General features: G+C 41.6%; 1 protein-coding gene across 1 annotated transcript; it reads right to left on the reverse strand.

Annotated features, from left to right (window-relative positions):
- Positions 1 to 13,459: 13,459 nt before the first annotated feature.
- LOC140187705 (uncharacterized) lies at positions 13,460 to 19,329 on the reverse strand. The gene has a single exon (XM_072243263.1). The coding sequence runs from the start codon at positions 19,313 to 19,315 to the stop codon at positions 18,023 to 18,025; it is 1,293 nt and encodes a 430-aa protein (XP_072099364.1). The 5' UTR covers positions 19,316 to 19,329; the 3' UTR covers positions 13,460 to 18,022.
- Positions 19,330 to 20,548: the final 1,219 nt, after the last annotated feature.

Consider the following 20,548-nt stretch of genomic DNA (forward strand, 5'->3'; position numbering starts at 1 on the left):
GGCTATTCTGTGCTATATCTCAATAAATAAATAAAAGATAAATAACTAAAATTCTCTAATCTGCCAGTTATGATCCTGGCCAACCTGCCAACAATTTTATGCTCTCCTTTGTGCCTTCTCAACTTGCTTCCTCACCAACATAGGCGACACAGAGTTACGATGGTACCCAGTGGCGACTCCTTCATGTTCATTTACGGAAACAGCTTAACTTCTACCTTTGATGTCTCTCTTTTTCCTCAGTCTTCGGTTCTTTGCAGTGGTGGGACCTATTCCTCAGGTTCACGACCGGCCACTTTTCAATATGTCAAGGACACAGCCTAGGAAGCGAGTGTACCTTCAGCATTCTGAGGTTTCGCAGCCCTGTGCACAGGTTGATTCTAGCCGCTGCCACTAACCGAAGCATTGCATCAGAAAACAGAACATTGGGAACTGTCAGATGCTCTGTATTTGGCAAATCGTGTGCGCGCACTCTCTCTCTCATTGGAGGGGGAGAGTTTGTTACCAAGTCTCTGAGCAGAGAACTCGGGGGGGAGAAAAGCAGTGCAACAGACTTTTAACACTGTAAATCAAAGAATTGTCTTATTATGTCTCCCCTCTCGCTGTGAGAGTGGAGGCTTCTTTTTTCCTTTATTAGGGAGAGAGAGAAAGCCTGTGGCATGTCGAATTGTCAGGTGAATGATTAGTTTTTGTTATACTGCAGATCATGGCCTTTATGAGGGCCTTTGCTATTGCATATTTGGTGGGTGGAGGATGCTGATGCTTTTTTGTGGAAGTGTGTGGGGTTGGGGAGGGCCTTTGTTTTGCTACTGCTTGTGTGTGTGAGAAGGAAATAGGAGGTCTTTGGGGTTCTAACATTTTAAGTGTCACTCATTCTTTGGAGCACTTCTGTTTTTGTGGATGTCTGTGAAGAACAAGAATTTCAGGACATATGTATATTGCATACATTTCTCTGACATTAACTGGAACTATTGAACCAACCCAACCCACCACTACCTGAGAGAATATTCTGGAATGTTGTACTCCCGACAATAAGCTCCTGGCTGTGATCAACAAGGTGCCCTTGATCTACAATGACTACCACCATTCCTTGTCCCTGTTCCCAACACAACATTATGCAAGTCACACTCGTGATCTCAGCTCAACACCCTCCCAGCTTTGGCAGTGGAGGATCAGGTGGCACATATTCGCCTGCCAAAAGCACAATGCCTTGTCTTTTACCATTCTGCTTTGGACTACAATTACAACTGGTTCCATGCACTTTGGCCAATGTGCATAGCATCCTTCCAGTCCATCGTTTGAGTGCACTGGAACTTCTCAGCAAACCTCTAGTGGGCAGCACTGCACTTGAAGCTGCCAAGCTGAAAGCTGACAGCACATCAATTTGCATTAATAAAAGACAGGTTAACTTTTCAGGTTTGACAAGTAATTCTGCCATTTTATATTATATGAAAGGTTTGCACTCAATGCAGGTATGTGCTGTCTGTAAGGTATAAATGAATTAAATACACATCCTCATAGTTCAAAACATTTTACTCTTCAACAGATTTTTTTAAGCTTCTCAGAAATAAATCAGACAAGTATAGTTTGAATAGTGGTTTTCACTTCTGTTCAATAGTGCTGAATGCAGTTGAGCTTGTAAGAACTTCCGGGAGATGCAGCAAGAGCTGAGGCCAAGGCACCAGGATTCACTCTGATGTAGAGGGGGAAGGAGGAGTGTCTACCAATTGTAACCAAAGATTCCATAGTGGTGGTGGAAGTAGGGGAAATAGAGTTTCATTTGTGATTTGAGGATGATATGCTGTAGTCATGATAGCAGGTGCTGAGCAACTCCAAAACAGCAAAAGTCATAGTTCAAAAGGATTCTATTAATGTAGACTGAAAGAGGGAAGGAGTCTTGCAAACAGATTACATGGGCAAAAGAACTAGGTGCAGGGATTGATCGTACCATCCTTAAGCCGACACCGCTATTGAATAAGATCATGATTGATTTAATCTTTAGCCTTTATTCCATTTTGTTGTTTGATCCCAACAAATCTCAATTGCCCTACATCAAAAATTCTTTCAATCCCAATCTTTAAAAAACTAAATGAGAGAAGAAATTTTATTTTCAGTTTTAAGAGTTTGAGTGTCTGTCCTGAGAACGTACTCCCTATTTCCCTACTCCTTCATTAGAAGAAACATCGATTTTGTAAAGTCACTTCAGCACTTATGTTTCAATGAGATCAGCTCTCATTCTTTCCTAACAAGATAAGCCCCTCATCCCCAGGGCAAAGAATTAATATACATTTGGAAAGGCAGGGACTGAACAAGAAGTCAGCACAGCTTTACTGCTGGGAAATACTGTCAAAACATTTTTGAGTATTTTGAATCAGTAACAAAATAGCTTGACGTGGGCCAGGCAGTCAATATAATCTGAATGGACTTCACAAAAGTTTTTGGAAAAAGTCTCAGATGGAAGGCTAGTCCAAAAGGTTTAGTACCCATGAGATCTAAAGCAAGTTGTCAAATTGGATCCAAAATTGTATTGATAATAAGGAATAGAAGGTGCTGGTAGAGTGCTGCTTTTCTAATCGGAAGCCTGCAAACAGTGATGTATCACAGGAAATGTTATTGAGACCATATTATTTCCTACATGTTTGATGACTTGGATGTGAATCTAGGTGTGCCCAGTAAATTTGCAAATACTACAAAAATATTAGCATCATTGATACTGAGGAGTATAGCATTGGACTATATGATTAGCTGTTAAATTGTGTAGAGCAAATGACAATGAAATTTAATCTTGATAATAGTAGGATGTTGGGAAATGGTGGTGCTAAGTCTTGAGGAACAGTGGGACCTTGGTGTCCAAGTCCATAGATCTCTGAAGGTGACAGACCAGGTTAAAAGATGGTGAAGAAGGCATGTAAAATGCACGTTTTCATTAGCCAGGGCATTGAATTTAAAAGCCTGGAGGGCTTGGATACAACCTTGTAAACCATTGGTTAGGCCATGGCATGAGTACTGTGTGCAGTTCGAGTCATTACAGTATAGTAAAGATGTGAATACATTGACGAAGGTGCCGAGGAAATTCATCTCAGCAGATTGTTTGGGATGGAATACTTACATTTAGAGAGGAGTCTGGATAGGTTAGAATTGTTTATAGGGAGCAGATGAGGATGAGGGGGAACCTGACAACGATATACAAAATTAAGAAGTGGGTAGATAGTAGGAAAGTGGAGACATAAAAGACTTCAGATGCTGAAATTGGGAGCAAAGAAACAAACTGTTGGTGGAACTCAACAGATCAGGCATCATCTGTGAAGGGAAAGGTCAAGATCCTGAAAAATTGAGGGGAGAAAGAGGAGAAGGGAAAATTATGGAGCAAGAGACAGCATGTGATAAGTGGTTCTAGATGAGGAGGAAAGAGTGGGAGCAGTAACAGAAGATGAGAGTTGATAGGCAGAGGCACGAAAGGGACCACAAATGTTGGAATCTGATAGGAAGTGAAGGTTGAGCATGGAACCAAATAAGGGAGGTGGGATGAGCCAATGGGAACAGTACAGGGTGGGGCCCAGTGGGAGGGATATTTAGATGATGGGTAGATGGAGTGGGTTAAAGTGAGGAAGGAAACAGGGTGACAGGGGGCTGGGTAGATCAGGAGAGAGACAAGGGACAGAGGGGGAGCAGGTTACCAGACAATGGAGATTTCAATTTTCATGCCATTGAGTTGCAGAATATCAGGTGTTTTTTCCTCTTTCTATTGAGTCTCATCCTTGCAGCAGAGGATGCTGAAGACAGCTGATGTAGGAATGTGGAAGGGAATTAAGATGATCAGAAAGCAGAAGCATCAGAAAGCCATGGTGAATGGAGGACATGTGCTCAATAAAGGGGTTGCCTCCTTTGCGTTTGGTCTCACTGATATAGAAAAGGCCACATCGGGAGTAGTGAATGCAAAAACAATGTTGGAGGAGATGCACGTGATTCTCTGTCCCATCTGGAAAGACTATAGAGTACCAAACAATTCTTTGAAGCAAGAACTTCAAACCTGAATGTCTAAATATCCATATTTAGAAATGGACAGCATTGGTTTAAAGTGAAGACTAAGGAGGTTAGAGGGATCGTGAGGACATCCCACCCTCCACCTCACCACCACATTAAAGGGCGTTTACAATCTGTAACACGTTGCCTGCCTGAGAAAATAATAAAGCCCGATACTCTTCTTCTTCTTCTTCTGCTGAGGTTTAATGGAGGTTGGCAATTAGCTTCAAGGTGTTTTACCACCACCTTCTGAACTGGAATATGGCTCAAGATAGCCGAATCCTATATAGAAGTCAGATATTCTTTCTCAACATTTACATAGTATTTCAATGAGCACAAATTTCTGAGAACTGTCACAGCAATTGACTTGTAAACAAACCTGGCATTCACTAGGAAACCAGTAGTGGCCAGAATTTTACAGTCCACGATGAACTGTCTGTCTGTCTGTGGTGCTAATCTCCCAAGGTCATATTTACATTTTTGAGTATTGCAGAGGGAATATCCTGAATGGCTGGGGCCTCGGTATGTAAATCCCCTATGTGTTGGGTAGGGGATACTGTGATATGATGTATCCTACCATGTGAAACAACGTGGTCAACTTTGATCTCCCTCAGCTGTTGAAATCTCTGGAGATGTACTCTCATAATTTCAGAGCTGCTCTGTCTCAGGTTGTCACAGCAGATTGACCACCATTGATAATGATAAATTGCTGCAAGTTTGCACTTTGCTGCAGGACTCCATAAAGCATGCAAATTTGAAATGCAACCTAGAAAATGGAAGGTAACAAACACCAGCAAATTTACAAAAAACATCACATACATGTTTGCAGAAATCCCAAACTTACACAATACCCTTGCAAAGTCTAGTCCAATGTAAAAGATTTGTAAGGTTCTGAATTTGTGAAGAGAACTTTTTACATCAGTACGTAGCAAGCCTAACAAGTGAGGTCTTGAATTTTAGAGACTGAAACTGAGCATGTGGAAGTAGAGTCAATTAGGGAGTACTGGGTACTGTTGGAGCCTGTGATCTATATTTTGGTGGTGTGCTTTCGGGCCGATCGAGCGATATGGCGCTTTTCTGTCTCTGAGGTTCTGTAAGGTTTTAAGCGATGTGTGCGGCCTGGAGACAGGGTGCGAGCCCATGATGGACCCCATTTCTCATCAATCTCACTGATTAAGGCATCAAGGAAGTTACAGAAATCATTGAGGCAAGTGAGTGTTCGGCGCTGCCTACCAGGCCCTGGCGCGCTGCTGCCGAAGGAAGGTGTCCGTGTGTGACGGTTTCTCTCTCCTTCTCGTTTGCTGCTCCGAGAGGAAGGTCCCTGCTTCTGAATGGTCCTTTTCTCCCTCTCATGCAATGCTGCCAAGTTCTGGGTCTTGGGCAAGGTTAAATCAACCTGGTTTGTGGATTGGACTCTGTAGTTCATGTTATGATGTGTTTCTGGTCATTTTTTTTTTGTTGCTATTTTGTATGATTTTGATCAGGGCAGACTGACTCTGTGGCCTAAAGTTACCGAACAACACAGAGTTAGTTTGAACTGAACTAAGCTGAACTGAATATGCCTGGACTGTTTGATGATTTGTGGTTTGGTGTTTATATTGTGTTTCTTGCTCATTTTTTTTGCCATTTGTTCAATTTGTTCCTTTTTTGCATGCTGGGGGTTTGATTTTCTTCTTTGAATGGGTTCCATAGTTTTATTTCTTTGTTTTGTGGCTGTCTGTGAGAAGACAAATTGCAGTGTTGTATACTACATAATCTTTAGATAATAAATGAACTTTGAATCATGGAGTTAATGATCATTCATACAGTAGTTAAGAGAAAGCATAAAGTTACAGCAATAATAAATGTAATAAATTGGAAGTGTCTGACTTTATTTGATTGAAGTATGATTTTATATTAATTCATTGGTCAGAGCAGTGAAAGATATTCAAGACAAAGACAGTGAGCATTTAGGGATATCTAAACCTAGATACTCTGGATATTGAGAAACTTATAGGATGTGAGAAGTCAAAACCAGAAGCTTATGTTAGATACCAAGGGCTCAGCCATTTGAAAATCCTTGAGAAATATCGAAAGGGGTAAAACTGAATGAGGAATAAATATTATCAATGGCATCAGGGATAACCATACTCCACTTCAGAATAGTGACATGGAATCCCTTATGTTCCCTAGAGACATCCTCAGTTTAAATTTCATTTTAAAGAAAAGACTTCTGCCTAAGGCAGCACTTTCTCTAGAATGGCACTGGATTTTTAACTTATGTTTCTGGACTTGTATCTGAAGTGGCTTTTCATCCCACAGCAAAGATTCAGAAGGTTATGTAAGTACATTTCTAAGTGAATCACACTGAACCACACAGGGATATAGAGGAAGTGTGAAACAGTGTACCCAGTTCACAGCAGAAAAAGTAAATCTCATGGTATTGAATGTCAGCAGTGTACTCAGCCACTGTTAGCAATAACTTATTTACATGATGCCTTTAGCAATAAGTGGCAAGAGCGTTATCAAACAAAAGAACATCATTATAACCAGAAGAAAAAAAAGCAGATTAAAGAGTTTAGCTTTGAGGAACACCCTGGAGGAAGAAACAGAAAACAGGAATTAGTGAGGGAATTCCTGAACCTGTGGCTAGGTATTTTATGACGTGCCCACAAGGATGCACAAAAAGTCCACACCTGGAAACTGCTTCGGGCTTGCTTGAAGAAAACTCTACCTAATTATTGTCAACATATCACCTGTAGCACCAGAGATCCCAACACACTCGACTATTGTTACACTACGATTAGGAATGCCTACCGTTCCGTGCCTAGACAGCATTTCTGGAAATCTGATCACTAAGCTGTCCTCCTCTTATATGCATACAGGCAAGAGTCTGAATAGCAAGGCTCCAGAGATAACAACAACAAAGAGGTGGTCGCGAGAGGCAGAGGACTGGCAATAGCATTGCTTTGAGTTAGTAGTCTGGGCCATATTCAAGGACTCATCAGAGGATCTGAATGAATACACCATGGTTGTCACAGACTTAAACAGTCATAGACAAGTGTGTCCCCATGACATAATTCAGAGTCTTCCCAAACCAGAAGTCCTGGATGAACCATGAGATCCACAGTCTGCTGAGGGCCAGATCAGTGGTTTTCAAGTCTGGCAATGAAGTTAACTATCCGAGATCCAGGTACGATCTTCAGAAAGCCATCAAAAGTGTGAAGTGACAAGTCTGGACTAAACTTGAATCACTAAGGGATGAACAACAGCTGTGGCAGGGCTTAAATGCTATCACCTCCCACAAAGTGAAACCAGGCAACATAGGTGACAATAAGGCTTGGTTCCTAGATGAGCTCAATGCCTTTTATGCTCGCTTTGACCATCAAAACATCAAGGCACCTTCATGACTCCCACAGCCCCTGACGACCCTGTGATTTCAGTCTGAGGCTGACATGAGTGCATCCATCAGTAGGGTGAACCCATGGAAAGCATCCAGCCTGGACAGGGTACCTGGCCGAGCACTAAAGAACTGGGCTGATCAGCTGGCTGGAGTGTTCACCAATATCTTTAACCTCTTGCTTTGGCAGTCTGAGGTACCCACCTGTTTCAAGCAGGCTTCAATTACACCGGTGCCTAAGAACAACATGGTAATCTGCCTCAGTGACTATCATCCAGTACCACTTAAATCCATAAGACAAAGGAGCAGAAGTCGGCCATTTGGCCCATTGAGTCTGCTCCACCATTTTATCATGAGCTGATCCATTCTCCTATTTAGTCCCACTCTCCCGCCTTCTCACCATAACCTTTGATGCCCTGGCTACTCAGATACCTACCAATCTCTGCCTTAAATACACCCAATGACTTGGCCTCCACTGCTGCCTGTGGCAACAAATTCCATAGATTCACCACCCTCTGACTAAAAAAATTTCTTCGCATTTCTGTTCTGAATGGGCGCCCTTCAATCCTTAAGTCATGCCCTCTCATACTAGACTCCCCCATCATGGAAAACAACTTTGCCACATCCACTCTGTCCATGCCTTTCAACATTCAAAATGTTTCTATGAGGTCTCCCCTCATTCTTCTAAACTCCAAGGAATACAGTCCAAGAGCGGACAAACGTTCCTCATATGTTAAACCTCTCATTCCCGGAATCATTCAAGTGAACCTTCTCTGTACCCTCTCCAACGTCAGCACATCCTTTCCTAAATAAGGAGACCAAAACTGCCCACAGTACTCCAAGTGAGGTCTCACTAGCGCCTTATAGAGCTTCAACATCACGTCCCTGCTCCTATACTCTATTCCTCTAGAAATGAATGCCAACATTGCATTCACCTTCTTCACTACCGACTCAACCTGGAGGTTAACTTTAAGGGAATCCTGTATGAGGACTCCCAAGTCCCATTGCATCTCAGAACATAGAATTCTTTCCTCATTTAAATAATAGTCTGCCCGTTTATTTCTTCTGCCAAAGTGCATAACCATACACTTTCCAACATTGTATTTCATTTGCCACTTCTTTGCTCATTCTTCCAATCTTTCCAAGTCTCTCTGCAGACTCTCTGTTTCCTCAGCACTACCGGCCCCTCCACCTATCTTCGTATCATCAGCAAACTTAGCCACAAAGCCATCTATTCCATAATCCAAATCATTGATGTACAATGTAAAAAGAAGCGGCCCCAACACTGACCCCTGTGGAACACCACTGGTAACCAGCAGCCAACCAGAACAGGATCCCTTTATTCCCACTCTCTGTTTCCTGCCAATCAGCCAATGCTCTATCCATGTATGTAACTTTCCTGTAATTCCATGGGCTCTTATCTTGTTAAGTAGCCTCACATGTGGCACCTTGTCAATGGCCTTCTGAAAATCCAAATATACAACATCCACTGCATCTCCCTTGTCAAGCCTACTGGTAATTTCCTCAAAGAATTGTAATAGGTTTGTCAGGCAGGATTTTTCTTTAAGGAATCCATGCTGAGTTCTGCCTATCTTGTCATATGCCTCCAGGTACTCTGTAACCTCATCTTTGACAATCGACTCCAACAACTTCCCAACCACCGATGTCAAGCTAACAGGTCTATAATTTCCTTTTTGCTTCCTTGCCCCCTTCTTAAATAGCGGAGTGACATTTGCAATCTTCCAGTCCTCCCCCTCCGGAACCATGCCAGAATCTATCGACTTTTGAAAGATCATCGCTAATGCCTCCGCAATCTCCACAGCTACTTTCTTCAGAACACAAGGGTGCATTCCATCTGGTCCAGGAGATTTATCTACCTTACACTATTCAGCTTCCTGCGTACTTTCTCTGTCGTAATTGTGACTGCGCACACTTCTCTTCCCTGCCACCCTTGAGTGTCTGGTATACTGCTGTCTTCCTCAGTGAAGACTGATGCAGAATACTTGTTCAGTTCCTCCGCCATCTCCTTATCTCCCATTACAATTTCTCCAGTATCATTTTCTATCGCTCCTATATCTACTCTCACCTTTTACTCTTTATATACTTGAAAAAGCTTTAAGTATCCTCTTTGATATTATTTGCTAGCTTCCTTTCATAATTAATCTTTTCCCTCTTAATGACCTTCTTAGTTTCCTTTTGTAAGCTTTTAAAAACTTCCCAATCCTCTGTCTTCCCACTAATTTTTGCTTCCTTGTATGCCCTCTCCTTTGCTTTAACTTTGGCTTTGACTTCTCTTGTCAACCTCGCTGCATCATTTTTCCATTCAAAAATTTCTTCTTTTTTGGAATATACCTGTCTTGCACCTTCCTCACTTCTCGCATAAACTCCAGCCACTGCTGCTCTGCCGTCTTTCCCGCCAGTAACCCTTTCCAGTCAACTTTGGCCAGTTCCTCTCTCATGCCACTGTAATTTCCTTTACTCCACTGAAATACTGACACATCAGATTTCAGCTTCTCTTTTTCAAATTTCACAGTGAACTCAATCATGTTATGATCACTGCCTCCTAAGGGTTCCTTCACCTCAATCTCTCTAATCACCTCCAGTTCATTACACAATACCCAATCCAGTACAGCCGATCCCCTAGTGGGCTCAACAACAAGCTGTTCTAAAAAGCCATCTCACAGACATTCTACAAATTCTCTCGAGATCCAGAGCCGACCTGATTTTCCCAATCTACTCCCATGTTAAAATCCCCCACAATTATCATAACACTGCCCTTCCGACAAACCTTTTCTATTTCCTGTTGTAATTTGTAGTCCACATCACTGCAGCTGTTTGGAGGCCTATAAATAACTGCCATCAGGGTCCTTTTACCCCTGCGATTTATTAGCTCAACCCATAAAGATTCTGCACCTTCCGATCCTATATCACCTCTTTCTAATGATTTAATATCATTTCTTACCAATAAAGCCACGCCTCCCCCTCTGCCTACCCTCCTATCCTTCCGATACACCGTGTATCCTTGGACGTTCAGCTCCCAGAGACATGCATCCTTTAGCTACGTCTCAGTGATGGCCACAATATCATACCTGCCAATCTGTAGCTGTACGACAAGATCATCCACCTTATTCCTTATGCTGCGTGCATTTAAGTATAACCCCTTAAGACCAGTATTTGGTACTTCTCGCTTTGATTTCACTGCAACTTTATTGCACTGCAACTCATCCCAATGGCTACAAATTTGCCCCATCACTTGTCTGTCTTTTCTGACATCTTTACTGCTCACCATCTTTACTGCTCACATTTATTTCTGTTTTCCCCTTCCTCCGCTCTATCATTCCGGTTCCCATCCCCCTGCCAAATTAGTTTAAACCCTCCTTAACAGCTCTATTAAGCTTTCCCGCCAGGATATTGGTCCCCTTCGGGTTCAGGTGTAACCTGTCCATTTTGAACAGGTCATACTTCCCCCAGAAGAGATCCCAATTATCCAAAAATCTGAAGCCCTGCCCCCTGCACCAGTCTCTCAGCCACACATTCATCTGCCAGATCCTACTATTCTTGCCCTCGCTAGCACGTGGCACAGGTAGCAATCCTGAGATTACTACCCTGGAGGTCCTACTTCTCAGCTTCCTTCCTAACTCCCAGAAATCTCTCTTCAGGACCTCCTCCCTTGTCCTATCAATGTCATTGGTACCAACATGTACCAAAACAACTGGCAAATCCACTGTGATGAAGTGCTTTGAGAGGTTAGTGATGGAATATATCAACTCCTGCCTGAGAAGAGACATGGATCCACTCATTTTGCCCACTGTCACAATGGGTTAACAGCAGATGCTATCTCGTTGGCTCTTTGTTCAATCCTGGAACATTGGACAGTGAAGATGCATACATCAGGATGTCTTTCATTGACTACAGTACAGTATTCAATACTTTCATCCCCTCAAATCTTATCAATAGTCATAATCATAGTCATACTTTATTGATCCCGGGGGAAAATTGGTTTTCGTTACAGTTGCACCATAAACAATTAAATAGTAATAAAACCATAAATAGTTAAATAGTAATACATAAATTATGCCAGGAAATAAGTCCAGGACCAGCCTATTGGCTCAGGGTGTCTGAACCTACAAGGGAGGAGTTGTAAAGTTTGATGGCCACAGGCAGGAATGACTTCCTATGATGCTCTGTGTTGCATCTCGGTGGATTGAGTCTCTAGCTGAATGTACTCCTGTGCCCAACCAGTACATTTTTGTCCAAGATGGCATGCAACTTGGACAGCATCCCCTTTTCAGACACCACCGTCAGAGTCCAGTTCCATCCCCACAACATCACTGGCCTTACGAATGAGTTTGTTGATTCTGTTGGTGTCTGCTACCCTCAGCCTGCTGCCCCAGCACACAACAGCAAACATGATCGCACTGGCCACCTCAGACTCATAGAACATCCTCAGTATCATCCGGCAGACGTTAAAGGACCTCAGTGTCCTCAGGAAATAGAGACTGCTCTGACCCTTCTTGTAGACAGCCCCAGCTGTCATAAGCTTCAACCCCGGCTCTATACCTCTTGGTGCAATTAATTCCTCAATTTACTCTCCTGCAGACCCTAGTCAGCTCAAACTGGCAACAACGTATCCGCCACAATCTTCCTCAGCACAGGCGCACCACAAGGCTATATACTTAAGCCTCCTGACTGGGAGGCTTAGCACAGCTCCAACACCATATTCAAGTTTGTTGACATCACCACCATCATAGGCAGAATCAAAGGTGGTGATGAATCTGTATATGGGAGGGATATTGAAAGCCTGGCTGAGTGGTGCTACCCTCTCACTCAATGTCAGCGAGACCAAGGCCATGATTACTGACTTCAGGAGATGGAAACTGGAGGTCCATGAGCCAGTCCTCATCAGGGGATCAGAGGTGGAGAGAGTCAATAACTTTAAATTATTTGGTGTTATCATTTCAAAGGATCTGTCCTGGATCCAAAAGTTACTTTATCAAAAAAGTATGGCAGCACCTCTACTTTCTTATAAGTTTGCAAAGATTCAGCATGTCATCTAAAACTTTGATAAAATTCTGTCGATGTGTGGTGGAGAGTATATTGACTGGTTGCATCAAAACCTGGTATGGAAACACCAATGCCCTTGAACTGAAAGTCCAACAAAAATACAGCCCAGTGCATCATGGGTAAAGCCCTTCCACCATTGAGAACATGTATACGGAGCATTGTCGTAACAAAGTAGCATCCATCACTAAAGACCCCCACCACCCAGGCTATGCACTCTTCTCACTGCTGCCATCAGGAAGGTGGTACAGGAGCCTCAGAACTCACACCTCCAGGAACCTCTCAACCATTAGGCTCCTGAACCAGAGGGCATAAACTCACTCATCTTCACTTTCCCCACCACTGAACTGTTCTGACAATGTATGAACTCACTTTCAATGACCCTTCACCTCATGTTCTCCATAGTTATTGCTTATTTATTATTTTTTGTATTTGCAGAGTTTTTTTTTTGCACATTGGTTGTTGCCTGCTCTGTTGAGTGTAGTCTTTCATTGACACTACTGTTTCTTGTATTTACTGTGATGATCCGTAATCTCAGGGCTGTAAAGGTGACATCTGTGTACTTTGATAATAAATTAGCTTTGAAGAGAACTTGGAGCATTGTATGACCAAGCATAAAAAAGTTGAAAACCAATGATAATTTGTAACAAATCATTAAAAATTTTAAAAGTGAGCTGTCTTTACAACTGGACCTCAATTTGTGGGGGGGGGGGGCGGGAGGGGAGGAGGGAAGATGTTACTTGACACCTGTTAACCTGTTGACAGATGTTACCTGTTGGAGATGAACAGGTTTATGCGACATAAGACATTGTGTTCCTACAGTACGATCAACATCATAGTGGCATAACCCAGTAATATCACCAAATGCATGGCACCAATTTTCAGCAATACCACGTATAGTACCTTATACCCTAAAGACTCCTACCAGATAATTCAGAACTATCAGCATGTTAAAAAAATAAAATTTATTTTATATTTTCATATCTTCAAGTACTCCCATCAGCAATGTAAGGATGCATATAAATAGAAAGTCATAGTAGAGGCTTCCACACTCACTCAAGGCATATTCTTGCATAGGAATTTGAATCAAATTGCATAACATCTTAGATAATTTAGTATAAATATATACTGTTGTGTAATGTATAGATTAGTGTAATTGTATTAATAATATTCTAAAGCACAGAACACTGTTCCACAACGTAACGGCTGCACATTTGTAGCTCCACTTACTCAGGTGATGGAACACATTCTAATTTGTCAGTAAAAGTCAAGAAACTATTTTCTAAAGAATATAACGCAGCAATTAATTCATGTAGTGTCTGTCATAACTAATTATGTTTGGTCATAAAGTTTCTATTAACTATTGCTCACGAGAGAAAGCTGCAACTATTGCATGTAATAGACCTTTTGTTCAATGCTGCTTTCAGAAACACCAGCTTAACTTTGGTGGGGAGTAAGTGGTGCTAGCAAATTCCACATGGAGTTTGAGGATTAATAATAACAACAATTTCAAAAATGTTCTTTGTAGGAAAAATTGCTAGCCACGTCCCAGAAGCATGCTCTCCACCTTCAACTTTACATTGTAATGCAAATTAACTATACCCCAGGGGAAGAGTATAATTTCTTTTATATCAATATCTGAACTTTAAGCTGGATAGATGAAAACATACAGTTGAAGATTGCATGTAAGAGATGAATCCATATTTCCATTAATCTGGTAAAATTTTATTTTGCTGACACAATGAATCATAATTCTGATTTGGGATTTATCCATTAATCAGGTAACAGCCTCAGAAAAATAAAATTTTCTGGCAAGCGGACCTCCAAAGTACAAGTATACAACTTGCTCTTCACCAAGGCAACTTTACATAGCAAAACCTCCCAGGGTACTTCATGGCAATCTTGTTATATAAAATGACATTGAATCATGAAGAAACATTAAAACAGATGACCAAAAGAAAGATCACACAGGTAAAATTTGAGTGTGTTGAAAGTGCATACGTTCAGGAATAAACTTTAAGTAGTGAATTCTAGGCTCTATAGTTGGTAGCTGAAGGTGCACTCATCAACTGTGGATTAATTAAATTCAAGAGTGATGAAGGGCTAGAGTTGGAGCACTGCAAAAAGTACAGAAAATTACAATGGCAAGGAAGGATTAGCAAAAGAGATGCCTGAGAATAAGAATGAAATTGTTAATTTATTGGGACCAATGACGACCAGCAAGCACAAAGGTGATGAATGAAAAAGGAGGTTGAGACCTTAGAGTTGAGAAGCAGAATTTTGGATGACTTCAGATTTACAGAGAATTAAGGTTTATGTGTATATGCAGTAACAACTACCTTATTCTTACATGGCAAATTATCTGGAAACCACATCCTTGACAGGAAAGAATAGCTGGATGGATCATCGTAGAATGTAGATCCTGTGGGTAGACTAGTGTTAGGGATGAAACAACCTAAGAATCTAGAAACATTGGTAGGACCCAAAGATAAAATTTTTGCCAGAACCTATTGTTGGTTTTAGCATTTTTCTGACCAAAACAAAATCCTGTACCCTGTAGGATCTTCCTCATTTCTGTTTCATCCATCGCTACCACTCCAAAGTTTCCTTGTCATAGCCAATCTGACCCTGCACTCTACAGCAAATAGTTAAGCATTGCTTTTTTTAAAACCATCCAATGGGTTTTCCTCTTCTCCCAAATGCATTAATTCTAACTAGAGTGGATTTCATCTGTACTTGAAGTCATTTAGGTGTTCTACACTAGAACTCAGGTAATGAATTTGAGAGGATTTTAAGCTGAAAAGTGACAATCTTCATGCATAAATCCACTTTTTGTCCTTCTAACTTTAAATATATATTTTAAACTTAACACAGAACCACTAATGTAGTAAAGCATTCTGTGACAGTTAACAAAAGGATTACCCAATAAAAGTATGCTATCTAGTCATAGAAAGATCCATGCTAATACAAAAGTCATGGTCAGTGATGCACTCTGTGGTGCATTTTAAAGAAAAAGAGATGGGGAATTTTGGTGAGTTTGTTAGTGGTCTGACTAGCTGTAGCTACGGCCTTCAGTGGTTGTGTGATTAAAATTATAAATGAGAAAATGGACAGAGTTGGAGTACAGGTACTGCAAATATCTACTGCAGTAGATAGATATTTCAGGGCTAGGAAAGATTACAAAGATAAGCAATAGAAAGTGTAGAGGTTTGGAACAAGCCTGTGAGGACGCATCAGTCTTCACTCAGATTTCTGTGTGCTGAATCTTGTATCTAATGATTGTTTTATGGTCACTGTTCGCAAGATGTTGGAATGTTGCACTTTATATATGGAGAATCGAGAAACAAAAGTGAGCAAATTATGTTTTGCTCAACAGAGCTTCTCTAGAGTGCTGCATTCAGCTTTGGACAACAGTAATTAAAAGTAATGAAAACTGTGCAAGGGATAAACCATAAATTCAATTATCATGTCAATTCTTTCATTAAAAGTGGGAGGATAATATGAAGAATTTCAAGTAACAAAAAAAATTTACAAGCTAGATATAAACTATTTCAGAAAAGAGTATACAACTTTAAAAAAATAAAGCTTAGCCATTTAGGAAAATTAAGGAAGTACTTGAAATGGATAACTCCTTTTCCCAATAAAATTGGACCTGTTAAGACAACTGAAAATCTCAAGACTGAGGCTGATCATTTATGTTGTCAAGGATAGAAGTAATGTACAAAAAAAATGCAGGCAAAATAGATCTCGGGCAGACGACGTGTGACTTAATATTTAATTTATATGCTAAATGGCCTCTGAAGGTTCAGTCACTGCATCACAATCAATAATTATTGTTACGTACATGTCAAAATTTTCTACCTTCCTAATGCAGCATATCCTAACACTGAAGTTTCAAATATACAGTAACTGCATCAGGAAAAATGCAAAAATATACTTGGAACCTCACAGTTAATGTTTCATTGACAAATCACACCTATGATATAGTGAAAGGTCCCAAGGAGGTCAAATAAAATTAAGCATCAAATCACACTTCAGGCAAGCAAATAAAATCTCGGTGAGGTAGCTTTTGAAGATCAACAGATTTGGGAGGGAATTTCAGACCTTAGAGCCCAGTGAATTGACGGTATGGGCATCTAACTGAGAATGCATATGGGTAAATAAGGGAGACTGCAGACACTTCAGGGTATTAAGGCTGGAATAGATGGAAGTTTTGGGGAAGTGTAAGACTCTGAAGATTTCTTCATGATTTCAAGAAACCAATTGCCAAACTAGAAGCCAATGTCAGCTAGTGCAGGGATTGTAGGTGATTTGGAGCATTAGGATTTCAGACATTCTGTAAGGGGAGAAAGTTAACTGAAACTGCAACCACATTGCATTTGTAATGGGGCTAAAATCCAGAATCAGGATCCTAACTGGCTCCTGAGAGAAATGAATAAATAGTTCTAAATAAACGATCTTATTGCAAATTTCCATGAAAAGAACAAATTGCTTTGCACTGTTCTTTTAGATGTAGTGTAAAATACACCCTAAGCCTGATCTTTTTAAGCAATAAACTGGATGATACAAAATAAATGTTGTTTTAAGTCTTTTTGGAATCCATTGTTAGGTATGTCTGCATTGTAGTGACACCTATTTTAAAACTGCATCTAAATGAAACAAACACACAAAAACCTATATTAAAAGAAACAAGGTAGAAATGTTTATAAATTATCACAAAGACATCGTGGCCTGTATGGAAACACCAATACCCTTGAATGGAAAATCCTACAAGAAGTAGTGAATATAGCCCAATCCATCATGAGTAAAGCCTTCCCACCATTGAGCACATCTACGTTTGTACATGGAGCACTGTCACAGCAAAGCAGCATCCATCATCAGGGAACCCCACCAACCAAGCCATGCTCGCTTTTCGCTGCTGCCATCAGAAGGTGCAGGAGTCTCAAGACCCACACCACCAGGTTCAGCAACTGTTATTACCCTTCAACCACCTGACTTGAAACAAGGGGCCAGCTTCACTCACCCCACCACTGAGCTGCTCCCACAAACTATGGACTCACTTTCAAAGACTCTTCATCTTATGTTCTCAATATTTATTGCTTAATTTTTTTTGTATTTGCAGTTTGTTGTCATTTGCACATTGGTTGCTTGCCTGTCCTGTTGGTTACAATCTTTCATTGATTCTATTATGTGAGTATGCCAGCAAGAGAACAAATCTCAGGGTTGTATATGGTGACTTGTATGTACCTTGATTATAACTTTTCTTTGTAAGTACATGGGAGGGTTGTCTCAATCTATAAAGAGAACAGTAGATGAAAGAGTTCAGGACAGTTCCTTTCCATTTTACAGACATTGCCCAGCCTGCTCTGTGCACTAGCTTCTTTTCACGATTTGCAGTTGTTTTGTCCCTCAAGACACATGATTGTAGCAGTAAAACATCTTGCTGTTATAATAAGAATGCAACAACTACTGCAACCATGCATGGATCTTACAAGTTGTGGCTATCGTGACAATACACGTACCCTGAATGTCAAGTTCCCGAAGAAGCTTGATAATTTACTTTTATTTTAAATTGCACAAGATAAAAAGTCCTGCAATAAGCATAGCTATCACTGACATCTCTACTAGCCTTTGAAGATTCAATCTTTTCTCAAGACTGTCCCTGCTTTTAAGAAGCTGCATCCTTCTCCGCCGCAGTAACTGCTCCATCTCCAGTTGTTTTCCATAGTGAGCCCTGTAGAACTCATCAAAATTGAACTTTGATTTCCCATCATTTAAATTATCTTCTGAACTTCCAAACTGAGTTTGTTTTACTTTTGAGACATGAACTTTGCTTGAAGGTTTCTTACCAACATGCAGATCTGCAGGAGTCAGAATTCCTCTGTCATACTTTTTCCTTAGACTCACACTGCCCAGCACAGAATACGCCTCACTGATTTGCGTAAACCTCAGTGCTGCCTCCTCACTACCTGCATTTCGGTCTGGGTGGTAAATGAATGATTGCTTGTAGTAAGCAGACTTGATCTGACTATGTGTGGCATTGGGAGAGACTTTCAAAATATCATAGTATACTGTCTTGCTCCCTCGTGGAAATAGGACAGCATTATTTTTACCAAAATAATTCTCGTCACCGTTATAGTAGCCATACATTCTGCATTGTTGTAGTGCTTTCATGCTAGAATAATAATGATAACGATATCTGCTACTGTCCTGAAGCAATGCATAGGTCTTTGAGTTGATTAACCGTTGAAATGTCCGGATCCAAAGCCCACTGTGGTAGCTCTCAATCACCCCTCGAAAAAACAAAGGATGCCAGCACCAACCATTTCCACGGCTGGGAAACCCTTTAAACGTGTATGTGTCACTGAAAGCCCAAGCACAAGGAGCACACCCACCCATTTCACTAGGCTTCAACGATAGGTGCTTTTTGCCAAGTGTCTCTGCTGGGGAAAGACTCACAGGTTTTGCCACCGGGCTGTAGAAGGGCAACACAGCAAGGATTTGGGAGATGCGTCCCACTGCACGGCCTCCAAATTTGGCTGCTCCCCACCTGGCACTGCTTCTTACAGGGAGCAGTGGCAGCCGCGGCTCCGACCCCACGGCAACGGCTCTGTTCGGGGCACCATGCCCCGGTGCCGGTGAGCAGGGCCAAGGCGCGTCCCCCACACGGCGCGCATCCGGCGGCCCTCTCCGGCCACTGGTCTCCGAACGGCCAACCAGCCCCTGCCGAACATCAGCCTTCGTGGAACCCGAGTTGTTTCTTCGGCCGCCGCCAACCATAAATCTCCTTGTCCAGTCCCCAGCATCCCGGCCACGGTGCAGTATCACACTTTGACCGGCACACATAAACGCCATCTTCCCACACCAGGAAGGTGGGGCCTAATAGTGATTGACATCCGTTTCACCAATCATTGATTAGTGATTCAGATATACGTATTAAAGCTGTTGACCAATAAGAATGCGCAGTAAGGTGTCAGTGCCGCCCATACGACCTGATTAACAACTCAACTTCAAGGAGCAATTCTCAAATCGGATGTAGGCTCTTCAATTTGAAACATTAAATTCATTTCACTTCTCACGGACACTGCCTGGCTTGCTGAATGTTTCCAGCATTTTCTGTTGTTGTTTAAGAGTTCCAGCACATGCAGTTTTTTTAAACTTTCACTTAATATTGTGAGGTGCAGTACCACAATCAGGAAAATGAAGATTTAAGATTAGCTTTTATTTGGCACATGTGTATTGAAACATTCAAGTACACAATGAATGCGTGGTTTTGCATCAAGAATTGTGCTGGGGAGCTGCCCGTCCTTGTCGTCACACTTCCGTCGCCAACATAACATAGCTTCCACTCACTAACCTTAACACGTGCATCTTTGGAAAGTGGGGGCAGGAAACCAGGGCACCCGGGGGAAACTCAGCCAGTACAAACCCCTTGCAGACACTGGTGGGAATCAAACCCCAATCTCTGATTATCAGCACCTGCGCTAACCGCTACGCTACTACACCACCCCTTGAAGCCGTACTAAAGCAGGGGATTGTGTCTGGTCTGGCATAGAGTCCTTGTTGTTTTGCCTCCCGAACTGTTAGGGTGCAGTAAGATGCAGTCTCCATCAAGGTCGTGCCAAACACTTAGTTTATTAAATTGGTGACAATGGTTTTAACGACAGGGATTTGGAAGAGTTATAGATTAGATTAGGGTTTAGGGACAGGGATGTGGAGGAGTTACAGTTTAGACCAGAGTCTAGGCCTCTGTTTACATTTGAGACAGATGGACATCTGGTGTCTAGACCTCCACTCCAAGCTTGACAACCAGCGATCTGGACATGGGATGAAGGATGATAAGACTATAAGATCATAAGACATAGCAGCAAATTTAGGGCATTCAGTCTATCAAGTTTGGCAGCTTTATTATCCCCCTCAACACCATTCTCCTGCCTTGTTCCCACAACCTTTGACACCCTTATTAGTCAAGGACCTATCAACCGCAGCTTTAAATATACCCGATGACTTGACCTCCACCACTGTCTGTGGCAATGAATCTCACACATTCACCACCATCTAGCTAAAAAAAATCCTCTTCATCTCTGT

The sequence above is a fragment of the Mobula birostris genome, chromosome 25 (genome assembly GCF_030028105.1).
Source record: "Mobula birostris isolate sMobBir1 chromosome 25, sMobBir1.hap1, whole genome shotgun sequence".
In the NCBI taxonomy this organism is placed as follows: Eukaryota; Metazoa; Chordata; class Chondrichthyes; order Myliobatiformes; family Myliobatidae; genus Mobula; species Mobula birostris.